A 21,083-nucleotide genomic window follows, 5' to 3' on the forward strand; every position below is an offset into this window, starting at 1 on the left:
TTCAGTTAGTTAAGAGTGAGGAAAAAAAAATTTTGCTCATGTTTGTATTTTTGTCTTGTTATACAATATTTGAAATATAAAACAAACAAACAAAACACTACATTTTTGGAAATATTTGTGGGTATTTTCTTGTTTGTTTCTTTTGTACTAAAGTGGCCCTCCAATGAGATGACAGTGCCAGCATTGGCCCACAGCTCATTTAAGTTTGAGACCCCTGCTTTAGAGGTAGAGGTGCATTTGCTATTTCTCTTTTTGCTGTATAACCAGCCTCCCAGTAGTCCTGCCTACTTTCTTCAGCTCCCTCACTATCCCACTTTCTCCTTATATATATACTGTATGTATGTATACTTATCCATGATATTAATATAAATCTGACCAAAATCATACTATAATACAATACACATAAAACATAAAAATATAGAGATAAAGTAATAATAATGAAAAAAAAACTTTTATTATTAATTAATTAAAATGCTACTATGATAACAGGCAAGCTGAAGTCAGAAGGTTCCACCTTCCTCATCCACATTAGGCAGCATTAGGGGACCACGAGGGAACAAATTCTCCGCCAAGCTGTAGAATCCATGTAGCACGCAGCAGCTCAGGCCACTGCGGGACTCCGCAAAGTCCGAGGTCCTGTACCACCAACCAGCCTCCCCATCGTAGCGCTCCACAGAACACGTAGGGTGATAGCCATTATATCCTCCGACCACAAAGAGCTGGTCATTCACAACTTCAATTCCAAAGTGGCTGCGAGGGTGATGCATAAATGGCAGGACGCGCCATCTGTTGGTGATAGTGTTGTAGGCCTCAACAATACGCAGTGGGGTGTACCCATTAATGGTGCCACCAACCTGGGAGTGGGAGAGTGGCATGAGTTCATAGTTTCAGAAGAAAGAAGTACCACTGAATAAAAAAAAACTATGAAATACAACTCTTTCGGACATTTTTTTCCTCACTGCAATGCTGCTAGTGGCCACTAGGAAAAATTTGTTAGTAAGTCTGAATGACTTCTCTGTATTCACGTTCTAACCTTCAGCACTTTAAATGACATAACCCCAGTGACCAGAGTCTAAATGAAGCTCCTGAGAAAGGAACATGAAGTAAAGGAAGAAGAAGACATGCAACAGACAACAAAGCACCAGGATAGTTTTTAGATTTGACAACTACCGTGGGGGGACTGTGGATGATTTATGTCATGCAATCTATGCCCTATAATGCTAAAGTCGGATTCATGGTGGTATGTTTCTTTCAGCTTGTGTAAGTGTTTGGCTATGCACAGTTCATGATTTTATGTATGCAATCTACATTAACTACTAAGCAATGCACTGGGAGCTGTGCGGAGGCTCAGTTTAAGAGAAATAACAATTATTTTAAACTGTGAATCTTGCAAAGTTACTCTAGAGTACAATAAAATTACTGTGGTACACTTACTGCATATATCTGGTTTTTGTAAGCAATAACTCCTAGGCCTCTTCGGCTGCACATCATGGGAGCAATTGTGGTCCACACGTTGGTGTCTGGATTGTAGCATTCAGCTGTAGGGAGGCTATAAGTTTGATAGAAACCCCCACAGATATAAACCTGTAGAAAGGATTAAGAGAAATTAACCTGCGGTAAAAGGAAGCATCTGAAAGGGAAAGTAGCTAATTATCCATGAAGAGCTAGTCAGAGTTTGGTAGGCAGGTTCAGGAATAAAGATATATTATCTAATAGCGGAAAACGAAATGGAATATCAACAATTACTGCATTTTTACAGGACATACAGAGAGAGGTTACAAATTCAAGGAAAAATAATTGGAAAACAGTTTAAGGGCGTATGTTATCTCTTTAATAGTGGCTTTGTTTGGGTCCACCTTGGAGAGAAGTGTCAAATCAATAGAATGGTGCTCTAAATGAAAGAAAAATCTCTATTCTGATGGGAGTGGTTGCTTCTGGGATGATATTACACCATTCACTGAGCCTGAAAAGTCATTAAATTGTTCCTATAGTCTGGCTTAAAGAAACATGTTGTTAGACTGAACAATGAAGTGAAAACAACATAGTTTGGTCACTGCTTTCAGTCATGTCTCCTTGCACCTACCTTTCCATGCAGAACTGCGGCACTGGCTGCAGCTCGCTTTGCATTCATTCTTGCCACGAAGGTCCACTGGTCAGTCTCAGGCTTGTAGCACTCAACACTGCTCAGGGAAATTTGTCCGTTGAAGCCTCCCATGGCGTAAATGCATCCATTCAGCACAACAACGCTGACATAGCACCGGGCATTGTACATGGGTGTCACAAGTTGCCATGTAGAGCTGCTGAGATCAAGTCTTTGCACAGTTTTCAAGTTAGTTTCACGGTTGCAGCCACCAATTAAGTAGACAAAGCCGTCCAGCGTAACGGCTCCGTGGTGAGCACGATGAATGTCACAGGCCACAGTGGCCCAGCTGTTGGTTCGGTAATCATATGCCTCATAGCTGCATCGTGCAGTGGAGCGATTTTTGCCTCCAGTGACCAATAAGATGGAAGAAGGCAGACGTGGCCGGCTCAGCAAGCTACTGTAAATGAATTGTGGACGTCTGTTGAGACCACGAGCTTGAAACACCTCCACTACTTCATTGATGATGGACATGCATTTAGCATTGTTCTTTATCATGGCATTGTTCATGACGCTGTTTTGGAAGTATTCAGAGGTCATCAAGGTGAGACGTACCTGGATAAATAAAGAATGAGGGGTTAAGGCAAAGGTGTCAGGCTAATTTTTAACTAAGTCACATGTAGCCTAATGTGATCTCATAATGACCTCAATGAAAAAAAGTCACTCCTCTAAAAAAAAATTTCCTTTAAGTGTAAAAAAAAATACAAGTGCGTTGTGGAATCACACTGATTTTCACACAAAATGATCCAATTGCTGACTAAACAGATTGTAATTCAAATTAAACCACTAGTGGGGAGCAATTTAACATATGTGTTGATATGTTTTCAGATATAATATTCTGCTGTTATAACATTTGACATTTCTTTTTAACTGTAACCCCATTTTATGCTGACTTACTTTACGATCATGTGGTACTATCTGGTATTACATGAAGTCACCAGGCCAGTTATGGTGCCTGGACTACATGTTTTATTAAGCTGACTACAGCTACAGTTGATTTGTGGTTAAGTTACCTTGGGCAGCAGCACAGAGATACTTCCTTGTCTTTGGTCAGGCATATGGTCAATCCACAAGAGGATGACTTCAAATGCTCTGTTTTCACATTTCACGTTGAGGTGATCGCTCTCAAGTACAGCGGCTAGCTGCTGCTCAGAGAAATCAAGCAGCTCCTCTGTGGTCCCGATGATTTCTTCAAAGTGATGCAGGATGTAGAAGAAGGCCTTTTTCCTCAGTTCAGGGCAGTAGTAGAAGTTCACCAACTTCCAGATGCCAATGCAGTTCTCCGGAGACAGCTGTTCCTCCAGAAAGAAGCAGCAGGCCTGAATTATCCCCGGGACCAAGAACTGGTCTGCAGCTGCTAAAATGGGCACCACGTTATCCTCTGTCAGAGGAACAGATTTGGTGTAGGCGTAATTGATGATGACGGCCATCATCTCAGATGACACGCCGGGGATGGTGTACATCCACTTCTCCGGAGTGGCCCAGGCTCCAGTGAAGAGAGTGCTGTGGGATTTAGAGGACATCAGGTTTTCAGGAAGTATATTTTATAAAATTAGTTTAGTACTAGATTATGCTTTAGTATTAAAAATAAAGCTTACATTTAAGTAAATAACATTTTCTCCAGCTGAAATATTAATGTACACATTAATGAATTAGTAACTGCAATCTAATATAATGTCTTGATGCATGCATCATCCAAGTAAGAAAATCCCAAAAAAGTTGATTCTGTTCATCTGGACGTAACGTTTTCAGTGGGAGAAATATTTCATCACTCATCCAAGGGACAAATTCAGTGTAATAATAAAATGTTTATGTTTGTGCAATATGAGAACCTTCACATTAGGTACCTTAAGTATATCTGAACACAAAAACGTTTGTTTCTCTTCTTTACTCAGTGGAATTATCACTTACTTAAATATGTGAAGATATCCTGTAGTCAGAGTAAAAGCAGATTTAGAAATGTGATGGAATTCAAGTGCCCACAGATATATTAATGGTCATTTATTGTTCTGACCAAACTCCATTTCTAGCTGGTTCTTCAATGATACACAGATTTGCAACCCTACCAACAGGAGAAGGTGCAAAAGGTCACGACAGGTCCTGACAGTTAAAAATGTACCAATCCTGGGAACTATTAGGGTATTGCACTCTGATGCATCTGCACACAATTAACCTCCAGTGAGTGTGTCGCCACTTCCAGGGTGGTTCTTCTTGTAGGTGTGGTTACATCAAAGTGGTGCACAAATAAAAAAGGTGGCTGCACAAAAGACTTTTTACACGTATATGTGACTGTGGGGTTTTTTTTGTTTTGTTTTTTGGGGGGGTTTTTAATCTCAAAGGACCCCTAGATATTCACAAATGAAAAACCGAGTTTGTTTGGTTTTAGTTTGTTTTGGGGGTTAAAAGCAAATAAACAGGAAAAAGTGCCCTTTGGCTTTGCATGAGTAAAATTTCAGGTGCTCCTTGATACATATTCAAAAAAAAAAAAAAAAAAAAAAAAAAAAAAAATATATATATATATATATATATATATATATATATATATATATATATATATATATATATATATATATATACTGGCCACCGGGTGGTGGCTAACCAACCGGACATAGTGGTGGTAGACAAACAGAAGAAGACGGCCGTAGTGATCGATGTAGCGGTTCCGAATGACAGCAATATCAGGAAGAAGGAACACGAGAAGCTGGAGAAATACCAAGGGCTCAGAGAAGAGCTCGAGAGGATGTGGAGGGTGAAGGTAACGGTGGTCCCCGTGGTAATCGGAGCACTAGGTGCGGTGACTCCCAAGCTAGGCGAGTGGCTCCAGCAGATCCCGGGAATAACATCGGAGATCTCTGTCCAGAAGAGCGCAGTCCTGGGAACAGCTAAGATACTGCGCAGGACCCTCAAGCTCCCAGGCCTCTGGTAGAGGACCCGAGCTTGAAGGATAAACCGCCCGCAGGGGCGTGCTGGGTGTTTTTTATATATATATATATATATATATATATATATATATATATATATATATATGTATATATGCTTTGAATAAATACTTTTTTCTTGATAAAATGGAAATTTAATTTGGTTAAAAAGATATTACAAGGACATTTAACACTTCTATGATCATGCAAATTTTTGTAGAAGTTTTGCTGCAAGACAAAAGTTGTCTCCATCATGGTTTTAAGGTAGACTTTTTGCAGTGCTGACTTCAAGTTTCAACATGCCATACTGTGTAATCTGTTGGACCAGGATTCTTTCCCATACCACATGTTGTAATACCACAACAAATACTCCCATTAATCGTAAGCCTTGAGGAACTTATGTTGTCACACATACCACAGTCGGTATAGTGAAGGTCAAACAACCAAGAAAGGCTGACCAAAACAAATTTCTAAATCAGGGGTCTCAACCTCGTGGCCTGCGGGCCACTTGCGGCCTACGTCACCCCTACTTGTGGTTCGTATATTGATGTGAAGAAATATAATGCAGTTTGGCCCTTGAAGTTACTTTTTTTGTTAGGGAGGATTTGTTTGTTGTTGAGTGCAATGTTAAAATAAGTTCTTTAAAAAGCAAATCATTATTTAATATGAAGGCAATATGAGCAGAGAATAGATACATGTTGAGGGATTGGCTGTGTTAGTTCAGTGAGAGAGTTTTTGTAAAGAAAACAATCTTCACTAGCAGTTAAAAGCTAATGTGAATGTTTATGTCTGCATTTTTATTTTGTTAAACACGAACAAAACTATTGCAGAAGTCCTGCCACATGTCTAGCCAGAAAGAGAGTACCAATTTGTTTATTTGGTAGTTTAATGAAAGACTTTAGTTAATTAAGAGTGAGAGAAAAACATTTCAGTTCACGTTTTTAGGTGGGTTTTTTTTTTGTTACACAATATTTCAAATTTAAAAAAACAAACAAAACACTACATTTTTGGAAATATTTGTGGGTTTTTTCTTGTTTGTTTTTTTGCACTACTTTTTGCACTACGGAAGCAGCCATCCAGGGAGGTGACAGTGCCCACAGCTCATTTAAGTTTGAGACCCCTCTTCTAAATAGAAAGAAGGACTTGAAAATTATGACTTAAACTGTATTTTGTATTAGTTTTCACAATCAGAGACATTATGTACCTTTGAATTTGGTTACTCACGGAGTTTCTTGCTGATACTTTGTTCCTGCTGAGATAACCTACTCACCAAAAGTATGAGCTGCAGCTACTGAGGATGATCTTGTGGGCGTCAAACATAACATTGTCCACTACGAGCACCACATCACACAGTTTTCCATCCAGATGGAATTTGTTCAGGGCTGTGCATACCGAGTCGCTCATCTTTTTCTCCATTTCTCTTCTGTGAAAATTTAAGTCTGTGCAAGTTTTTCCCTGTTCTGTCTTCTTCGACATGTCTATTGGTAACCAGGTCAGCTTAGTAAAGTAAATCTATGAAGAGTTTTTTTTTCAGTTGGAAGTGTGAGCCTGTGAGTTTTAGAATGTTACAATATGAGATCACAGAAAATCATCAAAATGTGTTACATCACTAACTAATTTACATCCATTTAAAAAATAATAATTAAAAAAAACCTAGAAGAATGATGAGGACTAACTGAAACAAAACAGTGTACTTTTCAAACTAAACTACATTCCATTTAAAGTAAACAGGAAAACATTTTTAAGGGAAGTAAGGGGAAAAAAACTTCAGAAAAAACATTTTGTTCTAGTGAATTTTTACTGATACTGAGGTGTCTGTGTTGCTAGTTTAATCCTGTCTGCAGTCTCCTACATTTGACACTTTTTGCCTGTCACACAGCCAATCTTTAAAAGTAATACCTATTCTGAACTTTGAAAATCTTTTCACTCACAAATACTGACCTAACTAACAGAAATGTAAAAGAAAAATTATCTATTTTAAGTGTTAGACTAGTGCTGTTACTTCGTTTGGCCACAAGATGAAGCTGTCTCATACAATACAAGATACATATTGAGAGTCCAAGTAAGAACATACACAGCAGGGTACCACTTTTCTCTTTTTTATTTATTTGTTTTTCTTTTCTGGACTTCCTTGTCTTCTCTGCCGTCCATCCTCTTGCCTGTGGTGTCTCAGCTAGGACATAACAGGAGTGTACAGATATACACAGGCAGACAGCCATTGTTCCCCGGATTTGGAATATTTGACTGTGAAGTGCAGACCCGTCTACATACCTCGCGAGTTTACTGTTGTCATGGTAACGGCCGTGTATGTACCACCCGATGCTAATGCTAACTCGGCCATGGAGGAGCTGCACAAGACAATAAGCAATCAGCAGAATTCCCATCCAAACGCAGTGCACTTTATAGCTGGGGACTTCAACCATGCTGATTTAAGGTCAGTATTCCCCAGATTTGAACAGCATATTAAATGTGCAACGAGGGGGAAAAACACATTGGATAAAGCCTGCAGCAACATCCAAAAAGGTTAAAGAGCAACCCCTCTACCAGATCTAGGTTTGTCAGACCACATGTCCATGCTGCTGATCCCTGCATGCACTCCTGTTAGGAGAAGAGCCCCCCCAGTCACAAAAACTGTGAAAACCTGGCCAGAAGGTGCATCACATCAGATGCAGGACTGTTTTGAAAACACGGACTGGAGCGTGTTCGAACATCAGGACCTTGAAGAGCACACAACATCAGTGCTCTCATATATTAACTTCTGTGTCAACAGTGTCACTGTGGACAAACGTCTCTGGGTGTATTCCAACCAGAAATCCTGGATGACTAAAGAGGTCCAGGTCCTGCTGAAGCAATGTGACGCTGCTTTTAGATCCGGTGATGGTATGCAGTACAGTGCAGCCAGATCTGAGTTGAAAAGAGGCAATCAGAGAAGCCAAGGCAGCGTACAAGAGAAGGATCGAAGACCACTTCAACACCAACAACTCACGACAGATATGGCAGGGAGTTCAGCACTTAACCAACTACAAACCTTGCAATACCACGTTGACTGAGGGTAACGCTGCGCTTGCGGAGGAGCTGAACCACTTCTTCGCACGCTTTGAGGTGAAGGGACCAGAGGCAGCAGCAGCCCAAGCCTCATAGTGCAGGAATATGAGGTGAGGCGCACACTGAGGGCAGTGAACCCCAGGAAGGCCGCCGGACCAGATGGGGTAACCGCAAGGGTCCTTAAAGAGTGTGCAGACCAGCTGGCTGGGGTCTTCACTAAGATCTTCAACACTTCACTGTCCCAGTCCTGCATCCCGCCGTGCCTAAAGTCAGCCACAATTGTCCCACTGCCAAAGCGTACTAACATTAGCAGCCTCAACGACTACCGACCAGTTGCTCTAACACCTGTTATAATGAAGTGCTTTGAGAAACTGGTCCGACGTCACATCATGTCCTGCTTGCCACCCAACCTCGACCCAGATCAACTGAAGATGCCATTGCTACAACGCTCCACACCACCATCTCTCACCTGGAAGTGCAGGGCCGTTACGCCAGGCTGCTCTTTGTTGACTTTAGCTCTGCTTTCAATACGATACTCCCGGACAGACTAATAGACTTAAAAACTCCTTTGTCCCACACGCCATCAGACTGTTTAACTCCTCTCTGGAGGGGAGAGGGAGGGGAAACAGGAGGACAAAGGAGGGAACAACTAAGCTGTAGTGCCTCTTCACCTCACTGTGCAATACCTTTTGTGCAATACTTTTGTAAATAGTCAACGGTGCAATAGACTCAATACTTGAAATGTGCAATTCACTTGTATTTTTATTTTTATTCCTATTTATTCTATTTATCCCCTTCGTATATTTTATTTATATTGTCTCTGTATTTATATATATGTGTGTGTGTGTATAACTCTGTAACTTCTGTCGGTGCTGTGCTTTTTTGGAAATCGAATTTCCCAGAGGAACCCACCCGAGGGATTAATAAAGTTCTATCTTATCTTATCTTATCTTATCTTATCTTATCTTATCTTATCTTATCTTATCTTATCTTAGTTAAACTGCTGGAAATTGGACTTCCTTCTACCACCTGCCGCTGGATCAGAGACTTCCTCTCAGACTGTGTACAGAGAGTTAGAGTGGGGCCTCATCTTTCCTCAGCCCTCAGCCTTAACACCGGCTCTCCACAAGGCTGTGTACTGAGTCCCCTACTGTACACTCTGTACACACATGACTGTGTTAGTTCCCACCCAGACAGTCATCACGTTTGCAGATGATACCACCGTGGTGGGGCTCATCTCTGGGGGAGATGAGACGGCGTACAGAGCTGAAGTTCAGAGGCTGTCAGATTGGTGTGTAGATAACAACCTGGACCTCAATACCACCAAGACAAAAGAACTGGTAGTTGATTTCAGAAGGAGGAAGTCTGAGCTGCAGCCTGTCAGCATCAACGGGGAGTGTGTGGAAAGGGTCTCCAGTTTCAAGTTTCTGGGTGTGCACATAGACACAGACCTCCAATGGAGCTCTAACACCTCTGCGGTTTTGAAGAAGGCCCAACCGCGTGTCCACTTTCTGAGAATCCTCAGAAAAATGGACCTGAAGAAGGAGCTGCTGACGTCTTCTACCGCTGCTCCATTGAAAGTGTGCTGACATATTGCATCGGTGTTTGGTTCTCCAGCTGCACCACAGCACACAGAAAGGCACACCAGAGGGTCATCAATATGGCCCAAAAATCATTGGACATCCTCTTCCCTCCCTGAAGGACCTGTACATCACTCGCTGTCTCAAGAGGGCATGCAGCATCCTACGGGACTGCACACACCCAGGACACCGGGTGTTTAAGCTGCTGCCATCTGGCAGGAGGTTCAGGCTGCTGAGGTCCCGAACAAATAGACTCAAGGACAGCTTTTACAACAGGGCAATAGCCCTGATCAATGCAAATAGCTGACCTGACTGGCTACCTGGGGGGGGGGGGGGGGGGGGGGGTTAACAATGGTAAAAATAGTAATAATAATAATATTTATATTTATAACAAGGTGCAATAATAATTAATGTGCAATAATAACAGTGTGCAATACAAATACACTTATTCTTCTTTTTTATTACTAAGTTATTATACTGTGTTGTGTTGTTTGTGTTGTGTTGTGTTGTGATGTGTTGTGATGTGTCGTATCGTGTCGTGTTGTGTTACATGTAGTGCCGACGAAGGACAGTTTTCCAGTTTAATTGTACTACTGTACTATGTATGACTGTGCAATGACAATAAAGAGTTATCTTATCTTATCTTATCTTATACTTTACAGAATCTTTAAGGTTCACTTATTTTATTTACCCAGACTGTATGAAAGAGGTGTGGCACACACAGTTTTGAAGAAAGATGTGTACATATTTAAGTTGTCACACTGTCATAATAATCACACATCGCTGAACGAATAAAATGGACAGAAAGCAGTGTCAGTTAAATATGATTAGTGCCACTCTTCATATTTAATTCACACTGCTTTTAATTCGCTCCAACCCAAAGATCTCGCCTTCCCCCTGTATTATTTCTGTTTGTACATCCTTGAATCCTCTTTTTACCTCCATTCCACACATTCACCAGAGATTGAGGCAGAGGAGGCAAGACACACGCAGAGAGGAGCTGAGACAGTAGGCATTTAATGACACATCTTTGCTTTAATACATCTTCTTACACTTATCTTTATCAGGGCCACTGGAACCTATCCCAACTACCACACGATGAGAGACAAGGTCACCAGTCTGACGCAGGGCTAACACTGAGCATTGTTCTGTTAGAGCTCAACTACAGCTGTATTTTATAATCTCAGCCAGACAACCATTCACATCTATCGGCAATTTAGAAGTACCAGTTAACCATGTCTTTGTCAGCAATGTCTGCATGTCCAAAGACAATGTCAGAATGTCTTTGTAGGAGGAAGCTGGAGTACCCGGGCAGAACCCACTCAAACACAGGTTAGAGTTAAGCATGTTCTCTCCATGTTAGGGGGGGAAAGCTCACACAGAAAGGCCCCAGCCCCAGCCACATGGTGGAATTGATCTCAAGATCTGTTTGCAATATCAGTTAAATATGAGTTGGTACAGTTTCAGACTGCATTGTTCTGTTAAAGCTCAACTACTGTCGTATTTTATAATCTCCGGTGTAAAACTAACTTTAAACCATGACATTTCTTTTTCATACAAGGCAACTTTGAATGAAATTTACAACTAGCATAAAGTGACAAGATGATGCACCTTTTTCTGTCACATACATAAACCGTTTTGGATTGCACAGTTTATCATTTGCAATGAGTGAAGCAGCTTATGAATACATAGGAATAATTGTTTGTAGAGTCCTCCACCCTCCTTGGGTTGTATTTTCCAGCTGCATGCCACACCTCTTTTGTACACTGAAGTCAATTACACTTCCACAAAGGATACAGCTGTGCATCCTCAGATATACCTGAGTCTGTCTTCGACATGCATTTCAGAATTCGAGATATCCTTCAGTATGTTGTAATAAGATTGATGTCTGGGTTGCAGGCAGAAACATGGTGGACACAGAACACAAAGATGGACAAATGAGGTAAATGAGAACTGCATATTTGGTGGGAGGGACTAAGGCACAAGCAGAAAAGAAAAGGGAAAAGAATTGAGGATGTAAAATCTGATGAAGGGGGAAGTGGGGAAAGTAAGCCTGCAGTGGCATAGTTGGTATTGCTTTCATTATGTGTGCATCATGGCAAGTGTGGTTCTGGAGACCCCTTACTAAAGCAGGAACAACCACACTGGTGGCTCTGAGGTTTTTGACAGGGGTTTATATGCCACAACTATGCAAGATTCAGTCACGAAGCTTAACAGGTGTGCAAATAAAGGCTCATTTTGAAGATGGGTGTGGTTCAACCAGCTGTTAAATGAAGCAAACAGCTGTTAAAGGAAGTATATGTAGTGTGCAGGTGGGATTTATATGAGAGTCTCCTCCAATAAATCATATCTTTATCCAGTGTGTAAACAGATAATGTTCTTACCTGCAGAGGGCATTGTTTGAGTCTTTGTGTCTGTGTGTGTGAGTGTCAGGATGCCAAAATGACTTCATGCAGACACCAACTGAAGCAAGAACTACCACAAAGGTTGCTTTGAGTGCTTTGGCAGGTGTTTTTCTGTGGTCATACAGTCAAAAACGATGCAGGTGAGATCAAACTGAACTTTGAGTATAGGTGTGGTCTGAAAACTCATCTGTGATATGGCTGGTATCATCTCATCCCAATCCCATCTCATGGATGGGTTGTCATTTTTTGATTGCGTTTACTTTGTTTTTTGATTGATAGCCACTCCAGACACACATGTGAATTTCTGAAAGAACCAAGAAAAAGTAAGCAAATACCACAACCTTCCACCCTATTCAAGTCATGCATCGCTCCAACATGTAGTTACATTCCTCAGGGCATGCATGCCAGGTTACATAGAAGGTTATGACGCAGAGTTAAACTGGTGTAAGCTATGACCTAGATCTGACGCAGAAATACAATTCACATGGTAGGACATCTTGAGCACCAGCCAAGATGTCCTCACCCCACAAATTATAATTCACACAATGCAAATTTGTCTTTTTAATTATTAATGGATTTCCCAACCTTTTACCCGATCTAAATCTGATTGTAATCTGAACCCCTCAACAACCATCTAAAAATTGGCCTGAAAGTGAAAACTGGCCAAAGAGCTTAACCCCCAAAAGTACAAAGCTCACAACCACATAAGACTAGTTGTAAGTTATGAATACCTGTTTATTTTCCAGTCTTTTACTTAAATCTGAATCCTAAAACCAAGTTTGCAGTCTTGCCAGCCTGTGAATGTATGTCTCAAAATGAGCACTGGCTAAGATGTCCTCAATCCCCAAAGTACTAATCACACAAACACAGATCAGTACTGCAACAACATTTCCCAGCCTTTTCTTCCTAATCCAAGGGTGGAACCTAAAAACACAGGGGGGGAATCCCTTTGAATATCACTTCAAGAAGGTGAGTACTGGCCAAACTGTCCCTGTAGGTCCCCCCACAAAGATATGCGTGCGCAGTACACGCATGCACGCGCGCTCACCTCCTCCGTCCTCTCCTCCTCGCTCTCAGAGTTGTTCAGACTTGAGGGAGGAATGGCGGCCCCTCGGAGTTTCTTCATCTCTCTCTGCGGTTTATACCTGCTTTTATATTTCCCATGTGGATCTACGACATCGGGCACCAGAAGAGCGAATCAGGATCGATGCGGGTTTAAGGTAAAGCACAGAATTAAACATTATCCCTGGTGTTCAGCGACTTTTCGTTAAAGCTGTCGCTGCGACGTCTCAAGTGTCCAAAAAGTTCCGTTTTCGGAGACGGTCGTGTTTTTATGTCACTTCTGTAGTATATGCAGTCAGGTTCTTGATGAATAAGCCGCCAGTTTAACACATTCACGTGTGAAGTTAGAGTTATGCTCGCTTTTTATTTAATTTGCTGTGTTTTTAATCTCAGGGTGCGTTACCTTTACCTGTCTGTCTGCGGGGTTCTAGCTGCAGGTCTTTTGCGTAAGGCTGCGAGCCAAACTCCGTTGGAACAAGAATTAATTTATCTTTTTCTCCTTTTATTGGAAATTTGCAGCCCCTCATAAGCAACTTCAGACAAATGTCGGCATATAATAAAATAAAAATGATTTTAGTTGCTTGACACTATTATCCTTTACCTAATCTCCAGTCTGGTTGGAAGCGTAATTCAAAGAGATAGCAAGGGGGGTGTTTAAAAGTTTATAAACAAAAAAAACTTATTGATGATATTTATGTGTTGTGTTTGCCGAGTTGAACGCATATTTTTCTGCTTTTAACCAAAACGCTTTAAACATATTGTCGATATAAGTTTTGTCGCTTTGTGGCAAGTCTTAATATCCTTAATTATTAGTCATCAGTGTTTGGTGTTCCCTTGTCCTGTTCGGCATTTATGTAATGCTACAAAGTGCACATCACTTGGTTAAAACTCTAACCCCAACAGCCAAAGTCGAGGCGATATTTGCAGGCCCTGTAAATTATCGTAGGTCGTAAAGCTGATTTCCTGCCTTTTGTGTAATCTTTTAAAAGCAATTGATGTGGAAAACAGGAATATGTGAGCTGACCCACCGCCTCCAAACGCCTGTCCTGCTTTTGTACTTCACGGCAGCCTTGCTTTTGGCCATGAATGAACCAGTGTTTGGTCTGTGCCAGTTCAGAATAAGTCTCTAGATTCCGTAAAGGCCAGTGTGCATGAATTTCACTGCAATGTGAAAAGAACAAGTCTCAGAGATTTTTCATTTGTGGGAATTTCTATAGTTTCTATCCTCAGCCTTGTTTTCTCCTCCTCTCTGTAATGAATTTAAACATCATAAATGTTAGTTTATTTCAAAGGTCCCAAGGACCTCATGTTTGTGTTGGGTTTTCTTTATTACTGAAAAAGGTAGATTTTTTTGGCCATTAGACTTAAGCTCCTGCAGTTGATAATTCAACATTGAACGTTTGTTGTTTTTGGCCAAGTAAAATTGTATCATGTGCTTAGGCTGCACAATTAAATAATTAAACAACTAAATATAGAAAAATTGATAAAGGCAGGGGAGAGTTGTCAATAGTTATTTCTTTCAAATATTGATTTTTATTTTCTTTCTCTGAATCACACCAACAGGTCAGGGAGCACAGACTAAGCTAAGATTAACTGATGAGTTTCAATCATTGCCAGTTAATCTGTAAACCCATCTCAATTATTCAGTCATTTATTTTAAATTTGGCTCATTAAAGTTGCCAAGAGTGCCAAATGTGACGTCTTCAGGTTTTTTAGTGTTGACTATTATTTACACTGATCATATACTCTGGTTACTGTCATATATGACAAAAAAGATAAGCAACCTCTCACAATGGAGAAATTGAAGTTAGAATATACTTGTCAGTTTATCTTCCATAAAATAATAACTCTATTATGAAGTGTTAAGAAACTGTTTTTTGTTTCCATGTTTTTTTTTTTTAAGTGAAATAAAAGTTTCTCTGGTTGCATGTGTGTCCACTCTGCAGGTTTTAATTTTCCTATGTTGATAGATGAGTCCTACATGCCTTTGATATGCTCACTCTCCTTGTGTGTGTGTGTGTGTGTTATCCTGGTTTCCTCTTTGGCTTTGAAGTGTTTTCTACAGGAAGCTTCACACTGTTTACTCTACTGAAACATTCCTTCCTGCAATATACCCCCCCCCCCCCCTCACTCACCCCCCCTCCCCAGACACACAGACACACACACACACACACAGTCTGCCACCTCCCCCTCTCTTCTTCTGCTTCCTCTCCTTTCACACACACTTCAAAGGCTGCTGGATGGGGGTGTGAGGGCCTGCTATTCTACAGGTGTGAGGTTATTAGAGCTGTGTGTGTGTGTGTGTGTGTGTGTGTGTGTGTGTGTGTGTGTGTGTGTGCTAGTTTTACGTGTCAGCATCATGCAGGAAAAGGCTCCTGATTCAGGATAGATATTAAGTGTCATTTTAATAACCTCTTGGTTTCAAACACTCCATCTTCTTCCCACAGTCCAGTGACATGGATGATGTAAGGATGCGCTTGTCCAACATTTTCCACTTCCAGTAGAATATTGATACCTTTGTGTTGTGCTAAGTTATTAAGCTATATGAAGAAGAGACTGGGAATCATTCCTTTGTTAGGGACGTGGCTGCTTTGACTGTCGTGTGTCCAGGTACAGGCTGTGAATGCCAGACCTCACCTAGTGTCACTGAGCTGTATATCTACTCTGTGTTCAAGCTGTTGGTGCCTTGTAGAGTATTTTCATCAGACTAATATTCTGGCTTACTTAATGGTACAGAGCATGCAATAAGTCTGAGATTCAGTTTTTGTGAGTAAAATCTTAGTATTTCAGCTAGCTAACCCAATTTGCTAGTGCTAGCTGATGCATTAGGACTGAAGCTTTTTGATCAAATCTGGTAACTTCTGAAAGCAGAAAAGCACCAGAAAAACCCAAACTTTGAGGCGTCAAAACACAGTCTTAAGCCAATGGGTGATGTCACTATAGCTACCTAAATCTTTTATACCCAGTCTCTGGTCCTGAAACATTTGCAGATGGTACTCGTTCTTTTTTTTTTTTTGTTTGTTTTTTTTGTTAGGGTTATCAGACTCAGAATAAGAGTCAGCATACTTTATTAATCCCTAAGGAAATTATGTGGGTTACAGTTGCACCATTATAAATACCAGTAACAGAAACAGACTATTTAACAATACAATATGTTAGAGATTTAAGAAATTTAGGAAATATGAACAATATATATAAAAATCGCTCAATAATAAATATCACGGATTGACAGAGGTGATTATTAATCACTCGGTACAGATATCCCGGAAAATACTCAATACCATTTTCAGTGGTATCAGTTGCTGCTTAAATAGTTGGGGGTTTTTTTGTTTTGTTTTTTTTAAGCAGGATGCTGCTGTCCTTTTTTGCTGGTAGACTTTACAGACATTAAACATTACAGATGGGCACGACTTTAAGGCTCCTTATCATTTTATTATTAGCTGCTAGCTGCTAACTTAACAGATGGCTAATGTGGCTGTCAGACTAACGGTTGCATTTACGATGTGTCTTTAATACTTTACGGACCTCCCGAAATTGCTCATGACATTTGTTCTGTGGCGTCAAGATCAACTGCTTCAGCTGCTAGTGAGGGGAGGGGCTGTGTGCCTGCCTATCTGTAGCAATTGTGTGTGATGTTGTGCATTAATACTCCTGCAAATAAGTATCTCATCTGTTTATTAGTATCGATTAATATCAGATATTTTTGATAAACCTACTCAACATTCCTGCTTTGAAGAGCTACATGTTGGTCAAACTCAGTGAAACCTTTGTAATCCAGATGTTGGCTGCAGTGCCTCTAATGATGCTATGAAGTTTATTTAATTTAATTAGCTAATGTAGCCTGTAAGCTCCAAGCCTCTACATTTATTTTAACGGTCTTTAAATTGCTTGCTCAGATTTCTTCAGCTCCCTCTGGAGCCTTGCAAGACTATTGCAGTTTTTACAAAGATGGTGTAGTATTCATCAAAACAATTAAACAAGCTTTTATGTGTGAAAACAATTGTGTTTGTCTACATGGATAAATAGTAGGGTTTGTTTTTTTAAATTGCAAATGTGTTAAAAGGAGGTTTGATATTAATCCTGAAACTCATGGAGGAAACCTCCTTTTTTCCCTACATCATCTAGAAACCCGGTTACTGCAGAGAAAGCTAGAATGATAGATGATTTAAGTCAACGTAAAATCTCTTTTTGTAGTGAAACACATCTGCTGAAGCCATCACATCTGTCTCAGCGGAGGAAGTAACTCATTCGGCTTCCTCCTCTCTGTATCCCTCTCTGGATTCTTCATCCTCCCGTCTCTCTACCCTGCCATCATTTTTCAAATAAGGTTTCCCCTGTGAAACCATGTCACATATCTAGGGCGTCGGTGTGGTTTTGGCATCAGGGAGCCTCAGAGGACATCATGGCTGGGTAGGCGTCGGATGGGAAACGTGTGTTTTCTGATTTCTGGCGGCTGAAACAGGCAGAAGGTGAAGCGTGAGTGCTGGAGCTCCACCTCTATCATAAAACAGCTCAGGGAAATATTTTTCATCGCTGTCCTCTGAGGCTTTCTGAGGAAAAACTGAGTTTTACAACTTGAACTTTACTTACGTATGCGCTGGAAATGTCCTAAACAGCCCTGAGCAGAAGTACGAGGTAGTAAAAGGAAAGCGAGGATGCTTTAAAAACTTATGCAACGAACAGTTTTGATTTATTGAGTTAATATTTTGTTCTTAAACCTTTGGAAAACTTGCCACAGTTCTTCTGTGGATTCACGCTGCCTCAGTGTGATTCCATCTCTTCATGTCTTCATGAGTGAATGATGTTAAGCTCCGGTCTGCATGCCAAAGTCTCCCTGGTACCTCCAGTTGATCTATGTTGCGTTTTTCAGAATGTGAAAGCACTTAGGTAAAGAAAAAAGTGCATGTGTGGATGGTGAGTGCTCCAGTACAGAAGAAAAGTGCTATATAACAACTAGTCCATTTAGGATTCTAAGTATCTGCTATTCTTCTGGGTGAAGATGGTTTTTTTTTGTTTTTTTTTAAATAACCATTTCAACACATGTACTGCAAATCTTAATTTTTTAGACACCTTAACAGAAATATAAATGATCTTCGGTGGATCTTCCGACTTCCATCGTCTAAAGTCTGTCGTGGTTTGACTAATCCTGTGAGAATGGAGCAGGTAATTGGTCAAATCACTGCAAGCTAATGGAGTCTCTACTTGGGAAGTAGTGTACTTTGAGAAGTGAGAACGTGTTGGGCGTGCAGTTTCTCCTGCTGTGTGGCTACACGTGTGAAAGGGAAACATCAGACAATGTCCCGACCTGATTCCTGTGACATTGTCAGGAGCTCATGTGTAAAAGTGGGCCACAGCTCTTCCTTCAGAGTCAGTTTTGTTGCAAAGAGATGGCCCCCTGACGGTGGTGGTGGTGGAGAATTTGTGTATTTTTATGTCCTTCAAACAAAGAAGAACTTTGTAGTGAAAGGAAGATGTTGGATGTTAAAATCCTAAATGAAATTAAAATGGAGTTTTCTCAGGTAACAAATGAGCGTCACATGACCTCGTTCTATAGATTTGGACCGTCACTCACTACACATGTATAGTGTTGTCTAGGTCGTGTATTTTCAAAGGAAGTCAGGATTTGGCCTGCTCAGAGTCTCTTAAAGGACAAACCGTCACAGCGGGAGTGAAGCAGCTCCTCCTGGGTTAGGAGGAGGAGTCCTGATGAAGAGGGGTGGGAGGGGTTGGGGGACATTGAGGAGCAGTCATGCAGGAGGAGGAAGCCGCAGGTTTTGTTCTTGCGGTGGGAAATCTCTGGTTGGCTGCTCCCGAGCTCACACTCACACAGAGTTTGTATTGTTGGACCTCACTTTTGTTTCCAGCTTTTTCTTTCTGGATTTGGTGCTGAACCGAGATCATACATGATTTCATGTTCCTGTTCAGCAGTTTGTCATGTGACAACAGATGCGTGCGTTCCTGCTCTCCATGTTTAGCCATTAATAAAACATTTTGACTGGACTGCACTCACTGATTGGCAGTTCCAGAGTCGTTGATGATGCACGGTTTAGGTCATTTCTAGTTACATTGTACAGTTATTTCATTTTTAACCTTAATTTATATTTTATTCCTTCCTAGTTAAATTTACCCTTTTAAATTTTTCATATTTATTTCCTATCTTATTCATAGCCTTTTCCTTTTTTGTTTTCTTTAGGTCACGAGCAGTTGTCCAAGCATTTCACTACATATCGTACTGTGTATGACTGTGTACGTGACAAATAAAATTTGAATTTGAATTTGAATTCTAAAGATGATTCACCAAAGTCAGCCTGTTTGCGAAATACTTTGTGTCTCCAATTTTCATCTAGCATGTCTGACCATCTTTATCAACAAGTACATGCTCCTCACTTTCGATGCACCCTCTCCTCTATGTTCTTTCTCCGGATGGATGCACACTTCCTCACTTAATCTATGATCCCACAGGGTTTCCTATCAAACTGCGAGCCTGTTAACTTGAAAAAGGAGCAGGTCTGCTGTTAGTAAATTTTACTAAAAGAAAAACTATAATAGAATGAGAAAATCAGCTAAAAGGTGTAAATTAATGTGGCAACAACCCCATCTTTAGGACACGGGAACGACTGACTGCATTTGTAATTAAGTGCTCTATTGGGTAAGCATTGGGGAGCAACTTGGGTTAACTGTCTTGTCCAAAGATAGTTTGACATACAGACAAGAGAAGTTGGGGATCAAACCACCAACCTTCTGATTAGTAGATGAGCAACTCTACCCCTGAGCTATAGCCATCTTTCCTCAGTCTTAGGCTTTTACTATCTTGTATATTTAATAAGTAGCAGAATATTTTGCTGCCTTTTCATCTTTACTGGTTAACTTATACACTAAATGCGTGAAATGATTCAATTCAGTGCCATGTGGAGGCAACAATCTAGCTGCACTTTTAAGGTGGAACACTTTCATCCATCCTACTCACGCTGACTGAACAGAATCTATGAACAGATCTCAACATAACAGTTTTAACCGTGTTTTTACTGGCTGCCTTGTATTAAATATGCTTTAGTGGGGATTGAAATGTAACTGTACTATGCAAGAATCAGTTTGAGTTATTAAAAAACACTCATAGTGTGTTGGATTGGTGTGTTTTATGCATTGCATGTTGAATATCTGTTCCGTGTCTCAACAGTATCTGGTTCTTTCATCAGTATCACTCTCCCGTGATTTATGAGGATGAAGTTAAACTATTTCTCAGTCCATGCTGAAACTCCCAAAGCCCTAAAAATAAATCCATTAACTTTTCTTCTGATAGAAGAATAAAATAAAACATGACTCCATTACATCAGAAAGATTTAATCTTTTGCCACACAGTTCATGTGTCCTGACATGATTTTAAAAAACAAAGTTCACCAGGTGATCATAATAATTATAAAGTGCATAATTTTCTCTTGTGTAAAATACCAGTTTACAGGGAAGGATAGAAGGAAAGTACATTATCAGTGTTGATTAAAGGTCTCCGTCCGCCTCAAAAACAGCCTTTTTCCCCTGTGATGATGATCACGATGATGATGCAGCGATTCGTCAGAACTGACAGTCTGCATCTGCTCCAAAACGGTATTTGACACACAGTGAACAAGATCCTACAAGACCAGCACAGACTGAATCCAACTCCGACTCAGGCGCTTTGTTATCAGCGGCCTTGTTGTGCCATATGGAAGTGTTTGGAGGTGTGTGTTTGTCTGTAAAAGGCAGGAAGACATTAAGAGGGCTGAGTTTTTAGCCTCGAGGCTTTTGCATGAACAAGGACCTCATCAGCTTCACACGGTCTCGCTGTTCTTTGTGTGCAATGAAATCCTCAGTGAAGTTTCAATGAAGATAAAAAGGTTCAGGTGGCTTTTTTGAAGTAGTTGCCATAAAGGAGCATTTTCTTTGGTGGGGTAGTCTC

The 21,083-nt window shown here is 40.6% G+C and overlaps 2 protein-coding genes across 2 annotated transcripts in view; one reads left to right on the plus strand and one right to left on the minus strand.

The window, feature by feature from the left end:
• Window positions 1-500: 500 nt before the first annotated feature.
• On the minus strand, window positions 501-3,643 carry LOC309706876 (kelch-like protein 10; the record flags this gene model as incomplete). Its single annotated transcript, XM_082533852.1, has 4 exons — window positions 3,154-3,643; window positions 2,084-2,695; window positions 1,435-1,584; window positions 501-854 (listed from the first exon to the last, which is right to left on the minus strand). Exons 1-4 carry the CDS (start codon window positions 3,601-3,603, stop codon window positions 501-503), a joined length of 1,566 nt encoding a protein of 521 aa, XP_082389978.1. The 5' UTR covers window positions 3,604-3,643.
• A 9,522-nt stretch (window positions 3,644-13,165) lies between these two features.
• The window catches only part of il17rd (interleukin 17 receptor D), a 33,926-nt gene continuing 26,008 nt past the window's right edge, over window positions 13,166-21,083 (plus strand). Inside the window, exon 1 of the mRNA XM_082533846.1 lies at window positions 13,166-13,308. Within this exon, the coding sequence (XP_082389972.1) occupies window positions 13,189-13,308 (120 nt within the window). The 5' untranslated portion in view covers window positions 13,166-13,188. The remainder of the gene's footprint in view (window positions 13,309-21,083) is intronic.

The sequence above is a fragment of the Aulonocara stuartgranti genome (genome assembly GCF_965226115.1).
Source record: "Aulonocara stuartgranti genome assembly, chromosome: 5".
NCBI classification, from domain to species: Eukaryota; Metazoa; Chordata; class Actinopteri; order Cichliformes; family Cichlidae; genus Aulonocara; species Aulonocara stuartgranti.